Source organism: Stegostoma tigrinum, chromosome 6, assembly GCF_030684315.1.
Source record: "Stegostoma tigrinum isolate sSteTig4 chromosome 6, sSteTig4.hap1, whole genome shotgun sequence".
NCBI classification, from domain to species: Eukaryota; Metazoa; Chordata; class Chondrichthyes; order Orectolobiformes; family Stegostomatidae; genus Stegostoma; species Stegostoma tigrinum.
Window position 1 is genome coordinate 111391368 of NC_081359.1, and position 27030 is coordinate 111418397.

The window sequence follows — 27030 nt, forward strand, 5'->3', positions numbered from 1 at the left end:
TTCCCATTTGTCAAATTTTGCCAGGATTCCTGGGCATCAAACTTGGTGAAATGTCAAAGGCAGTCACTCTCACCTTACTCAGAGTCATACAGCATGGAAGCAGATCCTTCAGTCCAACAGTCCACACCTCCTGGAGTTCTGGTCTTCTGTCTGTGTTTGAACCACAGCTGTAATCAGGTCAGGAACTGCATAGCCCAGGCACAACACAAACTGAACATTAATGAGCCTGGGAACTGCTTTTTGACAGTAGTACTGTTTTACTGATGAGAGAGTGATAGCATGCTAAGTAGTTTGGATTTGTCCTGCTTTTTGTGTGGAGGTGACAGCTGGGTGATTTTCCACACGATTTGGGTAGATGCTGATGTTGTAGCTGTATTGGAACAGGGACACAAGTCTTGAGGCACAAATCTTGAATGCTATTGCTGAAATGTTTTCAGAGCCCATAGTTTTGTCAGAGCAGTAGCTAATACTTTCACCTATTTCTTGATATCCTGCGGAGTGAATCACATTAGCTTAGGACTGGCATCTGTGACAGAGGGGACCTCCTGAGGAGGGTAAGATAGATCATCCACTCAATCCTTCTGGGTGAAGATTGTAACAAAAGTTTCAGCTTCATTTTTGCATGGATATGTTGGGCTTCCCCTCACGAGGATGAGGATATTTGTGGAGCCTTGGCCAGTGAGTTAATTATCAACCACCATTCACAACTAGATGTGACAGGCCTGCAGAGTTTATGTATGTTCATTGGTTGTGGAATCACTTAGCTCTCTCCTGCAGAAGCTTATGCTGTTTAGCCAATAAGCAGTTAATTTGTAGCTTGTCAAGGTTGTCACTTCCGAATGGAGCTGGAGGAACACAGTGGGTCAGGCAACATCAGAGGAACAGGAAAGACAACGCTACAGGTTTACACTCTTCATCAACTACTCATTTTTAATTACAGGCTTTTAAAAATTAAACTCAAATTTCACCATCTGCCAAGGTATTTGAATCCACATTCCACTTTAGCTTAGGACCCTGGATTACCAACCAATTGACATTACCATTGCCTGTCTCCAGTGCTTTTGAGTGAAGACCTTCTGCTGCGCAGGTATACACTAGATAATTTGAAATGGATTACTTAAGAGAACTTTTATTCATGTATGATAAACTTTAAAACAGAAAACTGTTAATTGAGTTACTCAAATCTAGAACTCATCCAACCCACCTATCCACCTACCTCCCTATTCTTCAACACCTACCCCCACCCCACCCAGGCTAGCCCAGTTCCATTTACAAGGCCTGAAATACGAATGAGATTATGTCTGGAACTTGCATGCATCTTGCATTGACAATCCCCTTCATGATTGTGAATTCTTATATCAATGAATTCTCCCACAGAAACCGTCTCCTCACAGTCCTCAGAATTGCAACTGGCTAGGGGTAGTAAGCAGTGCTTTCTGTGCTGGAAAAAGACACATAGTATGAATACAATTTTAATTGAAGAAATTTAAAAATGTCAAAAATCTGGCATTGGACAGTTCAGACTAATAATTAAATCAGTATGTGGAAGGACATGTGTCCTGTGTTCCTACACTGCAAAGCAGGATATTCGCACAAATATCATGATATTGAGAACTTGATAAACTTTAGGCACTGTCAGTTTACACCTAGGCCTGGAGGATCACAATAAATGATGAGATACTCCCCCAGCACTGTTCATTTACAAATATGCACCTTGTCAGGGCCTCTGCCAGTCTCCACAATTCCCATTATCGTTTATGGATTAAGACTTCTCAAGAATACCAGTTTAAGTGTACCCGATCCCAAAGTTGAACTGAACAGAACTGGTTGAGAGTTAGGATAAACTTCTTTAATGCAGACCGTAAAATGAAAATGCAAACTTAACGTCCTGTCTCAGAGGTTGTATTTAGACAATGGCAGACAAACAGTCATTGAAAGCATTCCTTAGAGCTCACTTGGGATATGGGCTGGGGGTAATCTCAGTAAAGAAATGTAATCATCTGGTGCAAATGTAGGAGCTACATAGACCAGGTTACATATCAGAATCAGAGTGGGAAGGCATGGCTTATATTACCCGGGGCAATAAGTATGCTGGGTTTAGCGCCAAATTAAGGAAAATGAAACTAAATTAATTGTGTTGTGCTCATGTTCACTGTCCAGTGACTTGTGGAAAATGTGCAAACAACACTGTAATGCCCTCTAAAGTCTATAGACATTTCCCTGGTCACAGAGGGTGAGGCAGGAAAGTTAATCATGGATTGTTGTGAAACTATCAAACTGTTCCCAGCGTTGAACATGATGGGGACAACAGTAGCACTACAGGAAAGTTGCTTAAAATCCCTTAACCTGCTCAGAGGACTTTACAGGACTATTGAGATATTTCACCAGGACACAAAACGAGTACAAGGCAGCAATGTACATCAATAACACTTGTAACAGTAGAGGCCGAGGCAGCATACAGAGTAAAGAAGCTTATCCTCCCAAATGTCAAAACCTCAACTCACCTGAAATTGTTCACAAAAGTTGCTTTTCAAAAACAAACAACCAGGCCTTTTTTCCTCTTCTGTTTTTGATTACAATCAATTTTTAAACACACTCTGCTGAAACAGACTCAGCCAGGGCGATGGTTAAAACCCAACCCCATGGTCCTGTCACTATCACACGCAAAGGCTCCTATTTGAAACACTATTAGTGATTATCACTTCAGAGAATTGAAGAGATCCAGTTAGTCAATGTCATCCCATTGAAATACCAAGTAGTGGTATCATATAGAATAAAGTTTTGAAGATTATTCCCAAAGCAGTGACAGAGCATAAAGACTCTGGACAGTAATATACAATGTTTAAGTGTGCAATGAGAAGTTGTCTCTAGAGGTAACTTCACTCCAAATTGAGTGCCACTCGAGGTATGTGAGCTGCTCAGTTAAGGGTGATCTTCCTCAATACCTGACTTGTCCAGCACCAAGTTTTCTTTTTGTTTATAGCTTGTTTCAAATAAACCGAGAGCCAATGGTTAGCTTTTCAGACTTTGGTTTGGATCTCAATGTCTGTCCATGATGACTGTTGACGCATATGCAATTCTGGTTGATTCAGCTTGGGTCAGCATGAGACCAGATGGAAGGTGCTCCTAAACAGCCTTTTTGAAGAATCCCATGATGGACGCCTGCCTGCCTGCCCTACTGGAGGCTGATGCTTTCTTATCTTTGTGCTCCTTTAGCTGGTCTTTGCTTCCCAATGTGCACTTTGTGGTGGTAGGTTTGGGTCCCAAGAGATTCTTCGACTCTTGTTGCTTTGCCACAAACTCATCCTCGCTGTCAGTGCACGACTCACTCTGATAAACTTTTTCTGTCACTGATATAGAACATGGGGAAGGGAAGGGGGAAAATGTAAAGAGGTTTAATAGATATATTCTATATAGGAGTATGACACAAACTATTTTAAATGTAGTTTCAGTGAATCTCGACAGCATCATACGATAGATTCCACAAGCACAAATACAATGCCAAACTCTCAGTTCCCTGCCCTGTCCAATTACCATGTCCAACATCCAGTCTTGGTTTAGCTGCAGTTTCTTTCAGTGAAATGCTAGGAAGATCAAAGCCATTGCTTCATCCCCAAGCAACCACACAATGTTCTTACCACTGACTCCATTTCCATCCCTGGCTACCATCACAAAGTGAACCAAAATTCAACATCATCTTCAACTCGAGCTGAGCTGCAGACCAAGCCCCACCCTGGCCTCTCCAGTAAGAGGACTCCATCAACCCCCAAAGCCTCTTCAATCGGAGGACCCTTTCCTTCACATTGTGTGGGCTTCCTGATAACTGAACAAATGGTATTAAGAATCATGTATTAACTGGTAAATCTTACCCATAGCACCCTCTTCATCCAGAAACATCTTGGATTTGAGAACTCGTCGCCGTTTCCTACGTTTCACTCCCACTGCTTTCTGGTTGGGGGAGGAGTGGAAATAGAGGAAGTTGGAATGAAGCTGTTACACGGACCAATTTCTCTACTCCAGATGGCATCTGATCAACCAGATGCACATTTTCTGCTTTCATTCTGGTTTCTAATATTTATCTTTGTCACTTGATAATACGACCACAGCCTCAACATGTACAGCAAAAAGAGTCAGTAATCAGTGGACACTAAGGTGATGGGTAAAAAGTAAAAGGTTTTAAAAACATAGATACACAAAATACTTATAATAACCTAGAAAGCAGAGCCTGACAGGATGTCTGAAACAGAATCAGTCTCAAAGTCTCAAAAAAAAAACTGGATCAATAATGGACAAAAATTTACAAGATCTGGACACAATGAAGTTTTATGAAGTCATCACTACGCACTAACACAATGCCACTGTCTCCCTGAATCTTATTCAGATGCCCATTATTTCAACTCAGATAATGAACATTAGGGAGATACTGGTATCAGTTCACTATAAAGGTTGAGGTGACGATGAAGAGGTTGGGTAAAATAGGTTACCACCTGAGAGAAAATACTTGCTGGACTGTTGAGTCCTGAATGTGATGTCAAAGATCTTTAATAAGCTTTTGACACATTTATCTGAGATTTTTGGCCCTTCCAAAATGTTGGAATGGGAGGAGTAATTGGTGCACTGACATGAATTCAGATTTATATCAAACATGCATGGTCTTCTCCCAATGGGCACATAAATGTGGAAAGCATCATTTTAAGTGAAAATTTGCCAACACATGAGGCTGATGAAGCTGAGAGACATAGTGGGAAGAAAGTAGGACCCAATGCTTAGGGGTGCCTCTGGTGCAAATCCAATTGGTCAAACAGCCTCCGGCTCCAAGTCCAGCAAGGACTTATTGTTTAAACCTCCATCCTGATTTTCAAATCCCTCTATCACTGCACCAGTCCCACCTTCTGTTCTAGAGTGCAGTTTTGTGTGACTCTAGAAAATGAACGACATTTAACGGTATTAAAGCAAAGTCAGCACTACAAACCTAGGCGGGTCCAATCCTGGATTGCAAACTTAAAGACTGCTTTTTAGTGCAGCAGCTTGTTCTATTCCTTTCACATCTAGATATGGGCCACCGCTCCCGCCTGGAACTTTGTATAACCGTACTGCAAATTATTTCTGCATAAACTAGCTGCTGGAGGAACTGTGCTTTACCTCAGATCCATCTGCATTTTCCCAACGTTGTGGCTTAATCTCAATGTCTGCAAGACACTGAAGTGATGTATCCTCTTCCCTAGTTGGTTCTTCAGGGGATGGGGATGGAGTCCTTATAGTACAAGCTTCAGGGGAGTCTGGGATTACTGGAACAGAAAACCAAGAACTTGAGTGACAAGGAGAGCTGCCCAATACTGAAAACAAAATAAATGCAATGTTCAATTTTGATCAGAATTTATTCAAAGCAGGTGCAGGTAAAATCAAAACTTTCCCTCTTGGCTCCCCCACCACTGAAACATTGACAGCCTTGCCATCAACAGCAGACTCCAAGCTGTATGAATCCTTGGGCACTCTTCTCAAAGCACAGGTTAGCTTGTAACTCCACATCTTATAAGCGTCCAAGATCATTTTTCTCCCTCCTCCTTGTCAAAACATCCTCCTCTCAAAAACAGATGAACCAATGTCCTGTACAGCCACAGCATGACCTCCAAACTCCTATACTCAATGCACTGACCAATAAAGGCAAGCAGACCAAATGCCTTCTTCAAAATCCTATCTACCTAGAGTCCAGGAAATTGATCCAGCAGTATTGGGCAGCTCTCCTTACTCATGCATAGCAGTCATAACAATATGGGAGCAGCGGTGTTCCCATAACATTGTTCGTCCTCTTACTTAACTGCAAAGATTGCCACTTAGCTCCTGGCTGGCTTCATTACAGCCTCAATCCAAGTATGAACTAAGGAGCTAACTTCAGGCAGGTGTTGTTGTTGCATCACGAAATCCACGGTCAGTATTATTTGCTGCCATATGCATAATCTTGTCCTCCCTCTCCATCAGCACTGCTTCACACTATCTCAAAGCTGTCCAACACCTCAGTTCAACTTCATTCTTCAGCTTTTTTGATGTTTTTACAAGAAACTTTTTCTCTTCCTTTCAAATACTAAGGAATGCAAATTGTAACAACTCTGAGGTGCCTATGCCCCTCTGGAATCTTACTCACCTCCAGTTCCCTTTGACTCCATCCCTTCCTCTTATCCCATCTCCCGTTGGGTATTTACCAAACCTTCTGACCTTCCTCTCTCTGATGCTTAACAACCTGTACCCAAAGTACTCAGCTCCATCCCCACCTTAATGAATTTTATGCAGGACAAGATATCAAACTTATCTTCCATAGTCTTTACTTGCGTGCCCATTTTTGTGGGCAGGAATCCTCTCCCTGTCCCACTAACTCAATCACCAGCCTCCAAAACTCTCTCTCCTCTCCTCAACCCTTCCCCAGTGTCTTATCTGTATTCAAGCTGGTCATTGATAAGTGTCAATGTGACATTGGTCACCTTAAATTCTCTGCTTTCCTCACCCATTCTAACCTATCTCCCTCTGAATTTACTGCTGTCAGTACTCTCAGATCTAACCATGACTTTGTAATCAAACCTGCTGACAAGGCTAGTGCCGTTGTTGTCTGGTGTGCTGACCTCTACATTGCACAACCTAGGTGGTAGCTCTAGAGCATTTGAGAAGAGTGCCCAACCATGGCCCCACCATCGAACATCAAACTGTTGCTTCGACAACCATTACTAACTTCACCTCATCTGGGGTCCCCTGTCATAGCTTCTCAGCTCATCTTCTCCCAACCTCATATAGCCCTGCTTCCACCTCCTTCCTAAAATCCATGACAGGACTGCCCATGCAGATCCATTTTCTCAACCTGTTCCTGTCCCGAGGAACTTATTTTTCCCAAACTGAACATTATTTTCTCTCTTCTTGTTCAGTCCCTTCCCACTGACATCTGTGATTTGTCTTATGCTTTATGTCACTTTCAAGATTTCCAGTTTGCAGTAGCTGCCTCCTATGCACCGTGAACATGCAATCCCTTTCTATGTCCATTCCCATCAGATGATCTCAGATCTCTCTGCTTCTTCCTGGAAAGAAGGCCTGAACCACCCCCATTCTCCACCACTACCCTTCTCTGCCTGCCTAAGTTCGTCCTCACTTTAAATAGTTCCCCTTTAACTTCCCTCACTTTCATCACAGAAACGAGCTCAGTTATGCTTGTTTCTTTGTCAGTTACATACAGCATTCCTTGTTCAAGTCCTACTTGGGTCTCTCCTCACAACTCTTTCTCTGGTACATCAATAACATAATAAATGCTGCTACCCCTGCTCATCTGGAATTGGAAAAATTGACCAATTTTTCTTCCAATATCCAGCCAACCCTTATGTTCCACCTGGTCCATCTCTTACTCCTCCTTTCCCTTCCTCCATATCTGTTTCTATTTCTGGAGAAAAGCTGGCGACCGATATCCACTACAAACTAACTGACTCTCAAAGTTACTTCGACTATACATCCTCTCATACCACTTCCTGTAATAACTCTATTCCATTTTCCCAGTTTCTCTGTCTCCGTCACCTTCATTCTGATGATGCGACCTTCCACAGGAGGGTCTCAGAATATCCACTTTATTCCCCATCCAAGGTTGAAAGGGCCTTCACCCATGTCTGACCCATTTCTTGTGTTTCTGCCCTCATCCCTTCCCTTCCACAACGATAGTTATACCCCGGTCGTTTCCCTCCCTAACAGCCTCCATATCCAAAGAACCATTAAATGTCATTTCTGCCACCTTCAGACACACATTTTCCTCCCTTGTCAGCATTCCACAGGGACTGTTCTTTCTGGGACACCCTGGTTCACTCCTCCTCCACTCCCAACACCTTCCATGCAATTGCAGAGGGTGCAACATTTGCCCATTTTACTTTTCCCTCCTCATTATCCAAGGCCCCAGACACACACTGCTGATTGTAATCATACCTAGCAGAAGGAAGATGCTTGTGGTTGTTGAAAGTCAATTGTCTCAATGCCAGGACATCAATGCAGCAGTTTGTCAGAATAGTTTCCGTGTTCTAATCATGTTCAGCTGATTCAGTGATCCTCCCTCCATTACAAGGTCGAACACGGGGATGTTCACTGATGACGGTACAATGTATAGCACTATTCATGACCCCTCAGATATTGAAGCAACTTGTGTCCATGTGCGACAGGACATTGCTCAAGTTTATATGATGTGACAAACAACATTAGTGCCACACAAGTGCCAGAGACCAGAAGCTGAACTGGATCAGTCATGCAAATAGTGTGATTACCATAGCAGGTCAGAGGTTAGGAATTCTACAGCCCAGCCAGTGTGCTCCCATCCACTGAAAGACTGAAAGCATACACCACAGTGCCAAATACTGTTTCACGGTTTGCATCCATCTCAAAACTTAAAATTGAGTAAGACTAACCTAACTATTTCTTTCCTAATTGAAAATATTTATTCTCTGGCCAGAACGGATTCAAACTAAATTGCAAAATTATACATCACCTTCATCATCACTACTGTCTGACTGAGGCTGTCTGATCCTCCTCCTCCGTTTATTACAAGGCTCCTGCTCCTCACTGGTAAATGGAACATTGCGCTTGGTTTTCTTGCTACTTTAGAGGAGGAAGATATTTCAAATTAGTCAATGATTTCTGATGGTCTTTTAGATAATAACAAAAAACAGGTGGACAGCCAATTTGCTCTATGCATATTGACATTAAAAGCACGAGATAAACAACATCATGGCAGGGTTGGGAGAAGCCATGGAATGTTAATAGAATAAGATGTTTATACTTTTGGGTTTATAGCAGACAGTGCAAACACATTAAATCATTAGTTTTGTTTTAGTTTACTTCAGTTTGTACACCAGGGTTTTATGAGAAGAATTAAGAGTTAAGAGGTTAGTTTGAGTTTCTCTGCTAGTACAGTTCAGTTGAGAAGGGGAAGGTTATTCTCTGAGCAGATTTCAGTTCAGTTCAGAGGAAGCCAGTCACTGCAGCAGTGTTTTTTCTAGTTTGAGAAGATTTCCAAGGCGGGAGAATTGGGAATAAAAATCTTCAGAGATAATGGGAACTACAGATGCTGGAAAATCCAAGATAACAAAGTGTGGAGCTGGATGAACACAGCAGGCCAACCAGCATCTCAGGAGCACAAAAGCTGACGTTTCGGGCCTAGACCCTTCATCAGATGTGTTCATCCAGCTCCACACTTTGTTAATAAAAATCTTCAGGCTGCTAGAATTGAAAAAGTGTAGGCCATCTAGTGTTCCCTCAAATCTTCTTACCAGCTCCAATGCTAGCATATTGGCAGGGACTTCAGAACTGCAAGTCAATGCCATGACTGGCATGTTGATACCAATCACCATGCGCAAAACATGGGAGTGGCTGCATACATGTACAGCTTAGAGGCAATATTGGCCATCAGGGCTGTGAACGGCAGGCCAAGCAGCATCTCAGGAGCACAAAAGCTGACGTTTTGGGCCTAGACCCTTCATCAGAGAGTCTCTGATGAAGGGTCTAGGCCCGAAACGTCAGCTTTTGTGCTCCTGAGATGCTGCTTGGCCTGCTGTGTTCATCCAGCTCGACACTTTGTTATCTTGGATTCTCCAGCATCTGCAGTTCCCATTATCACAGGACTGTGAACGGTTCATGCCATCAAACATGGACAGAAATCATAAAACTATTTCTACAGTTCAACAAGCAGAAACTCGATGCGGTCAGTTAAATAGAAACTTCAAAAGTGGAGACAAGAATATAATTCCTCTGGACTTGAATCTCTGTAACAGCGTTGCAATATGGATCAAAACTTTGTTTTAATGTCAGTGTTAAGACCTCTCTAACTGTAATATGTACATAACTTGCTTTCTTTTGTGTATTAAACTGATGTTCGATAGTTGGAAGAAATTCTACAACTTCATGCAAATACATGTTTCAGTGGCTGGCCACCACACAGTGTAGCTAAACAAAACAAACAACACATCTTCCAAGCTGAGTTTCTTGCTGGGATCTGATTTGTCCAGTCATACGATCAGATGGAATCTTAACACAATCTCTTGCTTCAAAAAAATGTGACGGAACAAAGAAAGGCATTGTTCTACAATCACAAATGCAATAAATAGATTATGCGACAGCACAATCCCTCATTTGATAAAGCTCACGAAGTTCATCAACGCTCAAAAATTTAACAAACTCGACCTGACAACACAATCTTCAAAACAAAATACAGATTGAAGGAAACCAATCTTTTTATTCTGTAGTGCAAATTAAGCAAACTTGCATTTTGCAACTGTTTATTGAAGCGTTCATGACTATACAAGCATTTTATTATTTTCTGTTTTATTTTGTCTATAATGATATTTTGTTTGATGATTTGTATTTTTCAATCATCTGTCCATCCAAGCATCCGACACACAACCACCCATTCACAACTAACCTTTGTCCATCTTTTTGTTGTTTGTTCGCTATGTCCTTCTTTGTCTGGATTTTCTCCTGATTTGCTTGTGACTTCTGTGCTGAAGCCATGCTTGTGGGGGATCTTTCTCCATCTCCCCCTCTGTCGCTGTCTGATACAGGTTTGACAGTGCTATCTTCAACTGAAGGGGTGTCTCCTTTCTCTGGGTTTTCCTGAGTGGATTTGGCTGGAAAGTCTTCTTCCTCGGTGGCTTGACTGAATGGAGATGAACCTTTCTCTGTGGGTTTTGAAGCAGATTTAGTTCAGGGTATTTTTCAATGAGACTTCATATTTCTCACACACGCAACAGTCATTATTCCTCAACAAGCAGCTTTGAGCTGTTTAAAACTAAATAAGGTGTGGCATTATTGCAAATTTTGATACACACAAAAACAAAAATCAGTAACTAAAATAGAAGACACTAAGATGCAGATGAGACTAAGATTGTTGGAGGAGCAGATAGTGAAGGGGACTGTCGGAGAATGCAGCAGAATATAGGTAGATTGGAGAGTTGAGCAGAGAAATGGCAGATGGAGTTCAATCCAGGCAAAAGCGAGGTGATGCATTTTGGAAGATCCAATTCAACAGCAAACTATATGGTAAATGGAAAAGCCCTGGGGAAAACTGACACACAGAGATCTGGGTGTTCAGGTCCATTGTACCCTGAAGGTGGCAACGCAGGTTGATAGAGTGGTCAAGAAGGCATACAGCATGCTTTCATTCATTGGACGGGGCATTGAGTACAAGAGTTGGCAGGTCATGTTACAGTTGTATAGGACTTTCGGTTCGACTACATTTGGAATACTGCATGCGGTTCTGGTCGCCACATTACCAAAAGGATGTGGATGCTTTGGAGAGGATGCAGAGGAGTTTCATCAGGATGTTGCCTGCTATGGAGGGTACTAGCTGTGAAGAGAGGTTGACTAGATTGGGATTATTTACATTAGAAAGATGGAGGTTGAGGGGGGACCTGATTGAGGTCTAATCATAAAAGGTATAGACAGGGTGGATAGCAAGAAGCTTCCTCCCCGCACCGCCCGCTCCCACCGCCCCCCCCCCCCCCCGCCCCAGAGTGGGGGACTCAATTACTAGGGGTCACCATTTCAACGTGAGAGGGGGTGGTAGAGGTGGGCACGATAGCATCATTTAAGATGTATCTAGACAGATACATGAATGGGCAGGGAGCAGAGGGATACAGATCCTTGGAAAATAGATGACAGGTTTAGATAGAGGATCTGGATCGGCACAGGCCTGAAGGGCCAAAGGGCCTGTTCCTGTGCTGTGATTTTCTTTGTTCTAAGACCCCAAGGGTGCAAAGCAAGCAGTTGACTTGAACAATTCAGGGATGCATGTGAAGATTCTTCATTTATTCCTTCACAGGATCTGGGCATTTCTGGATAGATCAACACAATTTTTGCTCAACCCTAATTGTCCTTGAAAAAGTAATGGTGAGCCACCTTTTCAGACCACTGTGGAGGAGCGAGCAGGAACCATCTCTGGGGCACACAGAATAGACATTTAATTTACTACAACTAAAATGCATTTACATCGTGACTTTAACTTAGTAAGTAACCCTAAGGGACTTCACAGGAGTGTATATCAGAGAAAAATTCAACGTTGTGCCTTATATGGAACGATAAGGTCCAAAAATCTTGGTTAAGAAGGTAATTTCTAAAAGGTGAGGTGGACAGGTTTTGGGAGGGAATTTCACAGTTCACAGTCCAGGAAAATAAGGCATGGCTGCCAATGATGTTTACTTACTAGCACTGGCTTTCAGAAAAAAGTTGGTGAAGCTGTTCCCTTTGTTTGTTGTTTTAGTCCCTGAGGGTGCCTGGAAGAGAAAAGGGTGAAAAATCATTTGGTTATAATGAAACAACTCATTGATGAAAAAAATGTTGTCACCTTTCAGATTGGTTGTCGGTACCTCATTCACCGACAACACATCTGATATCCAAAATAGTCCGTGCATCGAGGAATTGGGACAATGGCATATGAATCAGAAGAAGCATTCACAACATACCACCACTATCCCCCAAGCCTTACGGAAGGTAAAGCTCCACTTCAGTGGCTGAACATCAAAATCCAGGCAGACTTTCCAATATAACATTGAGAGGGTGCAGGAAAACCAGAGATATTAAACTGAGGACTTTGCATGGTTAACACTGCTGCTAGTTGGAACAACACACATGCAAGTATAAAATCACAAGTTTTGCTTAAAACTCACATCTAGCAGCAATGTGCCATGTATTATAAATAAATATAAATAGAGAATTAAATATAAATAAAGTCACCATGGCTAAAGAAATAACAGAAAATTTTGTATGAATGGTTCTAGGGTGAAAATGTAACGTAAAGGGTCTCTGGCCCATTTATGGTATTAATAATTACATCAAAATTCTCCCTCCAGACTTTGGTAACCTGATTACACAGAACTGGTTTCAAACTGTGAAACAGCTTAGATAGAAATAAAGTGCTGGAGAGGGTCAGCAGGTCTGGCAGCAACTGTGGAAAGAGAATCAGAGTTAACATTTCAAGTTCAATATGACTCTTGTGTTTATCAAACAGTTTAACTCCATTTGGGACTTAACATTTTAATTTCAATTACCACACAAAGACAATTAAGTCACAGTGAATAGAAGATAACCATGATATGCTTGATTTTATTAGCTTGTAATTACTATAATGCTGACTACAAATCAGAAATATTTTCCTGAAGAGAATTTCAATTACCATAAAAAACTGGTGTGCTTCACAGATGCAACTGTGCTTGTGCAGTCAGGGTTATGACAGCCATCCGTAAGACCATAAAACGTAAGAGTAGAAGTAGGTCATTCAGCCCATCGAGTCTGCCCTGTCATTTGCTGAGATGGTTGATCTGATAATCCTCAGCTCCACTTTCCTGCCCTTTCCCCATAAACCTCATGCCTTTACTGATTAAAAAAAATATCGACTTCAGTCTTGAATATAATGAGCAACCCAGCCTCAACAGTTCTCTTTGATCTAGAATACTACAGATACACTACCCTGAGAAGAAATTCTTTATGTTTTAAATGTGCAACTCCTCATTCTCAATTTATGTCCGCTGCCTTTAGACGCACAAGGTGAAACAAACTTTCTGCATCTTGTCAAATCCTGTAAAAATCATATCAGTTTAAATAAAGTTTCCTCCTCTTTTTCTGAACTCCCTTAAGTACAGGACCAAACTAATCATCCTCTTCTCAAGATCAGCCTAGTGAATCTTCTCTGGACTGCCTCCAATGCCAGGGTATATTTCCTTAATTAAACTGTTCATACATTCCGTCTGTGGTCTGGCTAGTACATTGTATAGTTTTAGCATAACCTAACTAACTTTATACTGCACTTTATGAATAAAGGTTAACATTCCATTTGCCAACCTGATTACCTGCTAAACTTGTATTTTTAATGTGGCCTTTTCAATACATCACTAAGAACTCCCAAATCCCATTGTGCTGTAGCTTCCTGCAATCTTTCTCCATGTAACTCATATTCAGGTCCTTTCTTCTTCCTTTCAAAATGCATAAACTCACATCACTCCACTTTATTTTCCACTTGCCGAGTTTTAGCCCACTCATTTAACCTGTCCAAATCCTTTTTTTGCATCATCTTCATCACCTATTTTCTGAACTATTTTTGAGTCATTAATGGCAGAGGTTGCGTTGAGAACCGAAATCAGAACACACCTCCCTTGTTTAATGTAAAATAAAACTAACTGCTCCTTGAATACCAGCCTGTGACTACTCCCCTGGACTTCTCACTCCACATTTAGTGGCCATTCTTTTAACTATCTTATTTCAGTCTTTTTCAACTCCCTTGCTAACTCTCTTTGCCCGTGGCATCTTCTGTCCAGCTGGACAAGTCCATTGAATTGGTTTTCTTGCATCCAACTCCAAGAATGAATCAGTGAGTAATTAAAGCCTCAGCTGAATTTTACCCAGAGGTTGAGTCCACCATCCCTGGTAAAGTGAGAGAGAAATACTAAACTGTATGATTCATTTTTGAATGAAAATATTATGTTGCTTAAATTTCCTTCTTTCTAAAAACGGATGCTTGCCAGATTTTAGAATGGCTTCTGTTAGCAAAGAAAATACAAGTTAACTGCTTCCAAAGATGCCCAGCCTTTACCAAAACAAAAGCAAACTCTTCATCTGTGGGGCTGTGATCCTCCTTGAATTGTATGAACGGTCCAGCTATAAAGAACAAATAGACAAAATGTCCACCTCAACTAGCTCTGAACAAAGCAGGTCAGTGAAACCGATAATGACATGACTTGGTGCATCTGTTTCCAGCTATTTACCACAAAAAGCTGGAAATGAGGACTGAAACTACCAATTTGTCCAAACTGCCTTTACTTATTTAATTTTGGCTTTGTTCCACTGTCAGCTGGTAAAACCCGAACAGTAAAAACGCCAGGCTTAGCTAAACCACCAGCTCCGATTTTCAGGTCTCCGCAAAGTCTAATTTTGGGAAAAAAAGTGAAGTGAACCATTTGGCAGCCTACAACCTCATCACCTTCATCAACAATTCAAGTGCACCAGAAGCTTCTATAAAAATGACCTCTGTGCACAACAACTGAAGGTACCTAAATTGGACATTCAAATAAAAGCCAAATCCCACAGATGCTGGAAACCGGAAGTGACCACAGAGAATGCTGGAGAAGCTCAGCAGGTCTCATTAACTCTGTTTTCTTTCTACTGATGTAATGTTTCAAGTCGTTCAAATCTTCTTCAGGTTTTTTAGTTTGAAGGAGTCAGACTGAACTTAAAACATTTACTGTTTCTCCAGCATTCCTTGCATTTGTCTCTGCTGGACATTGGCTCACTAGACACTTCAATCCTCATGAAATAATTCTGATATTAAGTAACCAGCAGCTTTTCTTGTCTTGATTTCTTTTTCTTTTGAATATGTCTAAATGTGTATCATGATCCATTCCTCTGTGCTTTGAATGCAGTAAATCCTACTCTTCATAATCCTGAAGAATTTGCTGTGATTTCACAAACAAGGTTTGGAGAAACTCACCAACGTCTGTTTATAAAAGGAATAAAAAGAAGAAAAACAAGAAGGGTCTTGACCCGAAACATCAGCCTTCCTGCTCCTCTGATGCTGCTTGGCCTGCTGTTGTCATCCAGCTCTATACCTTGTTATCATGAAAAGGTCTGTTGTGAGCTGGAGAGGAGGTAAAAATTATTCAAATCACTTCTCTCTCTTGTCCATGATATTTGTCAAATACTTACAGCAGTTTCTGTGTCTTTGACCACGACAGGCTCCCCTTTCACCTCTTTATCTTGTGTCTTGGCAGTGGATTTGGCAGAGAACATCCCCATGATTCCCTTGGGCTGCTGAGGAACATTTTTAGGGGCCGTGCGCAAGTTGCCATTAACGACAGGTTTGCTGCTGCTGTCCATCTCATTTGAACACCAAGAGGACTGTTGCACTGACTTCTGCAGTCGAGCCATCTCCTCTGCTGACCGAGGAACAGCACCAGCACATTGAATAGCACTGTACCTGCAATCAAAAAGAGAAACGGCAAAATTCAAGAGGCATTTAGACAAACATATGAACAGACAGAGAACAGAGGGAAATTGACCATGTGCAGGTAGACTGTAGTAGTTTAGATTAGCATTATGGTTGGCACAGACACGATGGGTCAAAGGGCCTGTTCTTGTGCAGTACTGTTTTACGTTCCGAAAAAGTTTTCTGTACTCACGGAAAAGTGATGAGAGAAAACAGAACGTGGCATAATCTATGCCCGAGATTGAGAAAGTCAACATCAATCGATAAGTGTAAAGCGCCAGCTGTGATTTGCTGGGTCAGAATGTTGTAAGTTTGAGTCTTACTCCAGAAATTTGAGCAGAGAAACAAGACTGACACTCCCAATGCAGTGCAGTGTGTAACATATTGTTGTAAGCACTAACCTACATAGGTGGTCATTAAACCTTCTGCCTTCTGGGTAGAATCTGATGCTGCATTTGGGGGTTAATTCCTCGTTGGAGAAGCAGTTAGAGACAGGTTTAACCTGAAGGGCAAAACATCTCAGGCGAAGAAAGAGGTTGAAAAGGAGAGTCTTTCACGGTAACCTCAGCCAGTAATGGGAATTGAACCCATGCTGTGGGCATCACTCCGTATTGCAGACCAGCCATCCAGTCAACTAAGCTAATTGACCCCCATCACTGGCTTAGGCTACCATGAACTCTCCATCTCAACCTATCCCCTTGCCAGAGGTGTGGTGCCCCTCGGTTTAAACCTGTCCCTTGTTGCCTTCTAAGTAGATATAAATGCTTTATGGCACTACTCTGAAAAGGATAGATATTAGCCAGGACATTGAGAAGGACCCACTTCTCTGAAGAACACCAATCTTTCAAGTACTTTCACTCAAGCAGATTATTCAATCATTTCATATTACTTATTTAAAATATTCTTCATGGGACATTGACATCACTGGCTAGCCCAGCATTTATTGTCTAGCTCTAATTGCTCAGAGGGCAGTTAAGAATCAATCACATTACCGTGGGTCTGGTGGTACACAGGACAGACTCAGTAAGGGCAGATTTCATTCCCTAAAGGACATTACTGAATCAGGTGGATTTTTAAAACAATTGTCAGTGGCTGCTTGATCATCATTAGACTATTTTTTCAAACTCCAGATTTTCATCTAATTTGAATTCATCCACTCCCCCAACACACTGCAAATGGCTGTTCTATTTCTTAAATTATATAAGTGACTACACTTTAATAAAATATTTTCACAATCACCATTTCCTCCAGGATATTGTCTTTACTGAATGTCCCTTATTAGCACAAATAGCCAGTAGTCTAATCCAGAAAGCATACGGTGAAGGATGGAACTGGAGACTAAACATTTAAGTTCATGTTTAAAGGGATACACGCTACAAACATGCACTGCCTAACACAATAACTGTGCTTCTAGCTTACTCCAATGAAAGGAAGTCTGAGCGAAGCATCGGTGAACCTCTAGTTAATGCCCAACACAACTAAATACTCAAAACATTATATGTTACAATTAGCACCAGAACTGGAAGATGAAAGTTCATTTACTGTGCAAATAGCTAACATACCCAATGATCACAAAAGACGTAGAAGCAGGCCCATCACGTCTGCTCCACGCTTGATGAGATCATGGCTGATCTGACAGTCCTCAACTCCACTTTCCTGCCTTTCCCAATAACTCTTGGCTCCCTTTTTGGTTAAACATCTGTCTATTTTCGCCTTGAATATGCTTAATAACTTAGTCTCAACAGCCCTCTGTGGTAAAGAATTCCAAAGATACACCAGCCTCTGACAGAAAAAATTCCTCCTCATCTGTGTCTTAAATGTGCAACCCCTTATTCTGAGATTAGGCCTTCTGGACCTGTGCTCTCCCACAAGAGGAGAGTTGGGTGATGGCCTAGTAGTATTACCAGCTGGAGTGTTAATCCAGAGACCAAGATAATGTTCTGGGGAACTGAGTTTGAATCCCGCCATGGCAGATACTGAAATTTGAATTCAATAAATATCAGTAATTAAGAATCTAATGATGACCGTGACTCCACTGTCGATTATCGGAAAAACCCATCTGGCTCACTAATGCCCTCTAGGGAAGGAAACTAGCATTCTTATCACTTGTGGTGACTCCAAACCCCCAGCAATGTGGTTGACTCTTAACTGCCCTGTGGGCAATTAGGAATTGAGCAATAAATGCTGCCTAGCCAGTGACACCCTCGTCCTGTGAATGAATAAAGAGGAGAAACCTTTTCTGTAAGAATCTCATATGTTTCAATAAGGTCACCTCTCATTCGGCTGGATCCTGACATTCCAATGAGTACAAACCCAATATACACAAACTCTTCTCACAAGACAATCATCTCACATCTTCCTTCATTATATTTCACTTGCATAAACTGTCTATATCGCTCTGCAGACTGTCACCCTCAGTACTTGCCTTTTCTCAGCCTAGTAATTAATACATATTGTAAATAATTGTGGCCTCAGCACTGACTCCCAGGGCACACCACTAATTTACAGACCACCACTCAGAAAATGCTCCCCTTACCCCAGCTCTCTGTCACCCGCTAACTAGCGAATCTCCTATCCATGCTTGTATACCATCTCCACTACCATGAGCTCTTATACTATTAAGTACCTACTGTGTGATACCTTAGCCAATGCCTTCCAAAAATCACAACATAATCATATCCGCTGCCTCCCTTATCTATTCTGCTTGTAATGTCTTTAAAGAGTTCTCGTAAATTTGTCAGACATTATCTCCCCTTCATGAAGCTGTGCTGACTCTGCTTGATTATATTATGCATGTCTAACTTGCTATTACAACTTTTATAACAAACTAACATTTTCCTAATAACAGATATTGAGCTAATTGGTCAACACAATGTCCTAAACACCAGCATTATGATCCCTGAATGACAGGGATCCTGTCCCAGTCGTGACAGTGATAGTGACACTGTGATACCCAGTTGTGAAAATGTTGTGCTGACAGACCTCAGCACAAACATGGATCCTATCAAATGTCAAGACATCAGATCAAACATAGGTATGGAAACAGACTGATGATTACCATCTACCGCTCCATTTGGTCGATGAAGAATCAGTACTCATCATTGTTGAGCACAACTGGAGAATGTGTTGAGAACGACAAGGGCACAGAATGTGTTCTGGGTGGAGCAGTTCAAGTCCAGTTCTGTTTCTAGTCGATGGCAACTGTCAGGATGTTGATAGTTGAAGGTTTCGGTGACAGTAATGCCATTGCATGACGTGGAGGCTATGTTTAGAATCTCTCTTGTTGGAGATGTTCATTGCCTGCACTTATGTAGATCTCCATTCCTAACAGTACTGCGAGTATCCCTACACTCCATGGACTCCAACAGTTCAACGTTGCAGCTCACTACTGCATATTTGAAGTCAGTTACAGATGGGTATTAAATTGCTTAGCATTGATGGACTTCTAAAATACACAACAAATTTCAGTCTGATAACTTTCTTCAGTTGCTGTTCCGTTGCTAGGGCTATGAAAGCCAACAATATCTTGTTACTTACTTATTGCTGTTCTGAAGATTTTCCTTGATTGCTTCATAATCAGTGTTAAACAGGGGGCTGCTATCCTTCAACATTGCTTTCTGAATGCTGTAAACGTGGACACTAGCAGTCACCAGCATCTTCACTTTCATTGCTGTGAATATATGAAAATTCAGGGACTATCAAATCGTGTATATTTGACATGTTCCTTTCTCCTGAAGCCACACCTCATAATTCTCAGCATTCAACCACAGTGAAACTCAGCCCATTCGCATCCCTGATGAACATTCGCACCTTTTCCAGCAAGTTACTATATCTTGATTAAGAGCGAGAACCTGGACTGATTCAGGCTCCCATCTCTATTACCTCTTCCTAACCCAACTGCTTCCCTGACACAGGCATTGAGCGTCAGATCACAAGCTAGAAGGAACAACACTTCATTTTCCACTTGGGCATCTTACAGCCTCTAGTGCTGATTTCTGAATTCCACACCTTCAAGCATGATTTCTGTATCCTCTTTATTAAAGCAACTGGCAACCCCAGTACTTTGCTTTTATTTGAACCTTATCTTCTCCTTTGTGAGATTCAAAGGATCAGGGTTGGACCAATCAGGTCCTCAAGTCTAATCTCCCAACCTTTTTTTCACAAAATAAAAACAACATTTTTGGAAATTATACAGTCTCCCATACACTAGAAGAGCAAGTCTGGATTTCCAGGCATCCAAGACAGGCAAGTCCAATGGTTTGTTATCGATTATGGAGTTCAATCCAGGCAAATGCGAGGTGATGCATTTTGGAAGATCTAATTCAAGAGCAAACTATACAGTAAATGGAACAGTCCTGGGGAAAATTGATGTACAGAGAGATCTGAGTGTTCAGGTCCATTGTTCCCTGAAGGTGGCAAAGCAGGTCAATACAGTGGTCAAGGCAGCATTTGGCATGCCTTCCTTCATCAGTCGGGGTACTCAGTACAAGAGTTGGCAGGTAATGTTGCAGTTATATAACACTTTGGTTTGGCCACATTTGGAGTGCTGTGTACAGTTCTGGTCGCCACATTACCAAAAGGATGTGGATGCTTTGGAGACGGTGCAGAGGAGGTTCATCAGGATGTTGCCTGCTATGGAGGGTGCTAACTATGCAGAAAGGGTGAGTAGACGAGGATTATTTTCATTAGAAAGTCAGAGATTGAGGGGGAATCTGATTGAGGTCTACAAAATCATGAGGGGTATAGGCAAGGTGGATAGCAAGAAGCTTTTTCCCAGAGTGGGGGACTCAATTACTAGGGGTCATGAGTTCAAAGTGAGAGGAGGAACGTTTAAGGGAGATATGCGTGGAAAGTTCTTTACACAGAGGGTGGTGGTGGGTGCCTGGAACACGTTACCAGTGGAGGTGGTAGACACAGACACAATAGTGTCTTGTAAGATGTATCTGGACAGGTACATGAATGGGCAGGGAGCAAAGGGATATAGACCCTTAGAAAACAGATGATAATGGGAACTGCAGATGCTGGAGAATCCAAGATAATAAAATGTGAGGCTGGATGAACACAGCAGGACAAGCAGCATCTCAGGAGCACAAAAGCTGACGTTTCGGGCCTAGACCCTTCATCAGAGAGGGGGATGGGGAGAGGGTTCTGGAATAAATAGGGAGAGAGGGGGAGGCGGACCGAAGATGGAGAGTAAAGAAGATAGGTGGAGAGGACAGTATAGGTGGGGAGGTAGGAAGGGGATAGGTCAGTCCAGGGAAGACGGACAGGTCAAGGAGGTGGGATGAGGTTAGTAGGTAGCTGGGGGTGCGGCTTGGGGTGGGAGGAAGGGATGGGTGAGAGGAAGAACCGGTTAGGGAGGCAGGGAGAGGTTGGACTGGTTTTGGGATGCAGTGGGCGGAGGGGAAGAGCTGGGCTGGTTGTGTGGTGCAGTGGGGGGAGGGGACGAACTGGGCTGGTTTTGGGATCTCCTCCGCTTGGTTCGCAATGAACAACTGCACCTCCCAGTCGCAAACCATTTCCACTCCCCCTCCCGTTCTTTAGATGACATGTCCATCATGGTCCTCCTGCATTGCCACAATGATGCCACCCGAAGGTTGCAGGAACAGCAACTCATATTCCGCTTGGGAACCCTGCAGCCCAATGGTATCAATGTGGACTTCACCAGCTTCAAAATCTCCCCGTCCCCCACCGCATCCCAAAACCGGCCCAGTTTGTCCCCTCCCCCCACTGCACCACACAGCCAGCCCAGCTCTTCCCCTCCACCCACTGCATCCCAAAACCAGTCCAACCTGTCTCTGCCTCCCTAACCTGTTCTTCCTCTCACCCATCCCTTCCTCCCACCCCAAGCCGCACCTCCATCTCCTACCTACTAACCTCATCCCACCTCCTTGACCTGTCCGTCTTCCCTGGACTGACCTATCCCCTCCCTACCTCCCCACCTATACTCTCCTCTCCACCTACCTTCTTTTCTCTCCATCTTCGGTCCGCCTCCCCCTCTCTCCCTATTTATTCCAGAACCCTCACCCCATTCCCCTCTCTGATGAAGGGTCTAGGACCGAAACGTCAGCTTTTGTGCTCCTAAGATGCTGCTGGGCCTGCTGTGTTCATCCAGCCTCACATTTCATTATCTTAGAAAACAGATGACAGGTTTAGAAAGAGGATCTGGATCGGCGCAGGCTTGGAGGGCCAAAGGGCCTGTTCCTGTGCTGTAATTTTCTTTGTTCTTATCTAGTGAATCTCTCTCAATTTCTCTCCCCACTCTGCTTCTAACAGGAAGGCAATTACCTATGAAAACATCGTAAAAAGAAAACAAAGACATAGAAAACAGAGATAAATCTGAGGTAGCTTAGGACATTGGCAGCTGAAGACAGAGCCAGCTGTGGTGCAGCAGTCAAAATCAGGCATTTGCAAGAGGCCAGAATTGAAGTACAGAGATATAAGGGCTGAGTGTCTGGAAGGTAGTACAGAGATAGAGCGGATTGAAAACAATTCATAAGTTTTAAACATTGAGGCTGCTTAACTGGGAGCCAATGTAGGCCATATGAATACTCAAAACATAAGCAGAAGGAAACCATATGGCCTGTCAAGTCTACTTCACATTCAACAAGATCATGACTCATCTGTTTGCTTAGAATTCCACATTCCCATCCAATCCTAAAGAACTGTCTGAAAAAAATTCAATAACTCCCCCACTGCTTTCTGAGTCAGAGTTTCACAACCTTCAGAAAAAAATTCTACTCCCAAGTTCTGTCCTGGAAGGATGAAGCCTAATTTTAAAATTGGCCCCTGGTTCTGAACTGACTCACGAAGGGAGACATGCTTTCCACTTCCACCTTTCAAGGCCATCAGGATCTTATGTATTTCAAACAAGTCACCCCTCTCCAACCAAACTAGTCTCATCAAACAACCCACTTACTGCAGTTATCAATCCAGTAAACCTCCTCTGAACCACCTTCAATTGTATCCTTCCTTGAATAAGGAGGCCAAAACAGCACACAGTACTTGAGATGTGGTCTCAAAACATTCTGTATAATTGAGGCAGAACATTGTCAATTTTATACTCAATTCCTCTCATCATGAAGGATAGCATTCCATTAGCCTTCTCGATTATGTGCTGTACCTGAAAACTTTGTGTAACTCCTAAGTCAGAACATCTATTTCCTTCTTTCAAACTGGCCAATGAGCAAAGGGCAGAATTGCCCAACGGGTTTCTCACCTCAAAATAGAACTATTTAGTTTCTCTGTTCTCCCGAGGGGGAGTTGATGTTTCTCATTTCAACACACGCAATTTGAGCACTGTGCCTGGTGCAGAAGGATCACAGTATCACAAAAGACAGATGCTGTTGTCTCCAAGAAACAATTGGTCAAAGCCTTGAGGGGCTTGCAGATGTGGATAACTGGGTTAAGTGTAGGTGTCTACTCTTACCTTCCAGCTGATCTTCTCTCACCACTGCTACCTTGTGACACTGGAATAAAGCAATATTGGAGTTAGTGGGTGATCAGCCAGCCAGTTAAACTCTCTATCCAAGGATAGACTACCAGGCCACATCTCAGCATCTCAAGCCCATACAACCAATTCTGCTTAAGAAAGCCTTTGTGATGATGTGATGCCAGTTGTAATCTTTGTCAGTGCTTATGTTGGAGGGTGCTGTTGTAACAGAGATCAGGAAGCAAGTCTCTCCCCAGCAAGCAGCATTGAGCCCAACTGTAGCAATCAAGTATGTCCTGGGTGAGATCAGCTAATTCAGTACAGATCAAGGCTGGAACCTGAGATTCTCTTACTGTATGTGACTGAGCGGCACACCAGAGATACATGCATCCCCGAAGCAAGCATGGGACCATATTTTAAAGAATGAGTAGAGTAATTAGGCTGATAAAGCTATAGATTATCATAAAAGGGGCTGAATAATTAGTTTAGTAATGAGAGGTGACCCCATTCAAATGTACAAGATCCTATGGGATTCTGACATTGAAAACTGAGAGGATATTTCAAATTGAGGGAAGAAAGTACTAGAATCTGGCAGCATCTGCGAGAGAGGAACAGAATTAATGTTTAGCGTGCAATGACTTTTCTTCAGAACCAATACTGCCAGATCTGCAGTTTCTTCAACACTTTGTTTAATTTCAGTTCTTCAATACTTTGCTTTTATTTCAAAATAAGGAACTTCTCATTTGAGGTGGATACATGAAACATTTCTTCTCTCAAAAGATAATTCGTCTTTGGAATTCTTTACGTCAGACAACAGTGGAGGCTGGATCATTGACTATATTCAGTGGTGAGTTAGGCAAATTTCAGACCAACAAGTAGTGTTAAGGTTAAGGGAGAGTGGTGGTGGTAGTCATGGTGGGGGAAATATGAAGGGGAGACATGCAGGAAAATGATGTTAAGGTTGTAATCATATCAATTGTCATCTTATTGAACGACTAAACTGCATTGACGGATCAATACTTTCCCCTTGCTCCTACTTCTGATAATCTAACTAAAGGATACATGGAGTGAGCAGAAAAGTGGGATTAGACTGGGAGCGGTCTTAAAGGATAGATGAGGTGAATGCGATTTGTTTGCGATGAAATCCACAAACTTGGTGGGCTATTTGCCCTTAGGCATTCCACAATAGAAAAGTGAGAGGATGTGAAAAAGTGGTCCTGACAATTCCTAATGTCGACTTTTCTGATGTCACTAATTGTTCCAAATAGACATACCGATATTCCATTTTCGACTGCTTTCCCTGACACGAGATACGTCACATGGAGCTGGGCTCCAGAATTTTCTTTCCGCTTTCGCTCCACGTAGTAATAAAGCATTCTGGGAAGCAGACAGAAGAGAAAATGACACAGTTAAAGGTACAAAACCTCTTGCAACAAAGCTAAACTGGTGAACAAGATCGGTCTCACAACCAGGCAGACAAACCTTGTTTTCAAAAGCAGTTGCTAAAAGATCCATACAAACTCCTTAATGGACCCTAGCAGAATCTCTCAGCAAAAGAGGGCTACTAAAGTTAGTAACAGGAAGATAGCCATGGGCAGCCAATACGTAGCAACAATTGAAATGGCACTAAATCTTGGGCGGCCGAGGAGTTAGCCCAGCTGCTCCACTGTGCCAGGAACCCTCAGGCAACTGTCTGTGTAGATTTTGCACATTCTCCCCATATCTGCATGCATGGCCTTCCTCTGGGTGATCCAGTTTCTTCCCAGAGTCCAAAGATGTGTGGGCTAGGTAGATTAGTCACGGGAAATACAGGGTTACAGGGATGAGGCAGGGGAATTGGGTATGGGTGGGTGTGAACTTGATGGGCCAATGGTCTACTTTCACACTGTAGGGATTCTATGAAACTCAAAATATCAGCTCCAGAATTCTCAATAACATCCATTTAAACTCGAGTGCATTTAAACTCGACTTTAACATAGAAAAACATTCCGGAGCATCTCACAACTATTAAATCTAAAACTTGGCACTCAGCCATGAAAGGAGACACAGATGAACAGAGACTTGGTAAACAGGGAGGTCATGTGGAATAGAAACTGAAAGTGCTGGAAAACCTCAGCGGGTCTTGAAGCATCAAGACAGGCTGGGATTATATTTACTGGCATTTTCTCACAGAAATCTATAAAATTATAAGCGGATTGGACTGGGAAAATGCTGGGAACTGGGAAGGATTTCCCAATGAGGAAAATGTCCAAAACCAGCAGTGGCAATCTAAGGATATGGGGACTGAGTTGAGGAGAAACTTCTACACCCAGAGATTGGTGAGTCTGTGGAATTCTCTGACACGGAAGTCAGTTGAGGCCAAAACATTAAATGCTTTCAAGAACGAAATTAGATATAGTTCTCAGGACTAAAGGGATCAAAGGGTACACAGGCAAAGTAGGAACAGCGTACTAAAACAGATGGTCAGCAATGATTATACCTAGTAGCCAAATAGCCTATGCCTGCTCTTATAATATTATCTTACCTTCTATTATACAAGACCACAATATAAATGCAAGCTTTTTCTTACAAATGATATTCAAATATTAGAAAATTTAACGTCAGATTTTACAAGTGTGACACACATCCTTCAAACTGTGACACATATGTCCACAACATGCATACCATTCCAATTTATGTCAGATGAAAAGAAAGAACTACGGTTGACCTATTATCTGATCTGTTCCTACCTGAGGCTATCAAGACCTATTGCAACATGTTTTACAACAATAAGGATGCCAGATAGCAAAATGCTAATGAAGCACACACAACTGTTATACCCACAATCTCTTCACATTTGGCCCATTCCCTCCACTCCTCACCGCAGATGTGGGTGACACAGGGATCCCTCTCCAGGAAATCTGACTGTGAGAAGTGGTTCTGTTGCATACTATTTGATGGTGGAATGTGACGCAAGGTGTCTCACAAATCATTGAACTTACTGTTTTGCCTGGTTGACATGAATGCCCAGGAACTGGCTCAGCATCTTGTAGGTGACCTGAAAAACAAAATCCAACTAGAAAAACAGGTACAGCAGCAAGACAAGAAATTACATTTCAAATGGGGTGTATATCCATTCCGTACCAAGGACATATGTTCCTATTACTCCAACATATTTCCCTGCAACTGCTCTCTTTAGTATATATTCAACCCCACATTGGGGGAATATCCCCCATCTGCGGTGTATATTCCCCGCCGCACCAACACCATTCCCCCCATGTATTCCCTCACACTTCCAACCCCCAATCCTGGGCATACATTCTCCCATTCATGTACCCACCCACCCCGGGTATATATATTCCCCCTTACACGCCCCCCCCGGCATCCCGGACGCGCGCGCGCGCACACATATTCCGGGTGTGTATTCGGACCCCGTCCCTCTCTCCCGGGTGTATAATCCCTCACACCCTGCCCCCGCTCACGATCCGGTTCTCATCCGCCACCAGCTCCTCGATATTCTCCAACAGCAGCTCAAGCTCCTCCATCATCGCGGCCGAAGCGGGAAAGCGAGGAGGGGTGAGAGGTCACGGGGCGGGGTCTACGGCGGGCGGAGCCTGCGCGTGCGGGGCGGTGGAAACCT

The 27030-nt window shown here is 42.7% G+C and overlaps 1 protein-coding gene across 3 annotated transcripts; it reads right to left on the minus strand.

Moving 5' to 3' along the window:
* Positions 1 to 903: 903 nt before the first annotated feature.
* pold3 (polymerase (DNA-directed), delta 3, accessory subunit) lies at positions 904 to 26973 on the minus strand. 3 transcript variants are annotated; one of them, XM_048533398.1, is made up of 12 exons: positions 26873 to 26973; positions 26393 to 26448; positions 24686 to 24788; positions 23409 to 23448; positions 19517 to 19649; positions 15700 to 15970; positions 12209 to 12278; positions 10430 to 10685; positions 8501 to 8610; positions 5143 to 5288; positions 3870 to 3948; positions 904 to 3350 (listed from the first exon to the last, which is right to left on the minus strand). In XM_048533398.1, exons 1-12 carry the CDS (start codon positions 26936 to 26938, stop codon positions 3127 to 3129), a joined length of 1554 nt encoding a protein of 517 aa, XP_048389355.1. In that variant the 5' UTR covers positions 26939 to 26973; the 3' UTR covers positions 904 to 3126. The 3 variants fall into 3 exon arrangements, with proteins under 3 accessions (XP_048389355.1, XP_048389354.1, XP_048389353.1); XM_048533397.2 differs by having other exon boundaries at positions 8501 to 8607; positions 26858 to 26968; XM_048533396.2 differs by having other exon boundaries at positions 26858 to 26968.
* Between the last annotated feature and the right edge of the window lie 57 nt (positions 26974 to 27030).

What these genes read in the sequence shown, in the direction of transcription:
- pold3 (XM_048533396.2), bottom strand. Translation starts at nt 26,938, where the DNA reads ATGATGGAGGAGCTTGAGCTGCTGTTGGAGAATATCGAGGAGCTGGTG. An exon ending in CAGTCGAAAATGGAATATCG is followed by an intron (nt 23,449 to 24,685) that starts GTATGTCTATTT and finishes GCTTTATTCCAG; the next exon opens with TGTCACAAGGTAGCAGTGGT. An exon ending in AAAATGCAGATGGATCTGAG is followed by an intron (nt 3,949 to 5,142) that starts GTAAAGCACAGT and finishes TCCCCCAACCAG; the next exon opens with AAAGCAGTGGGAGTGAAACG.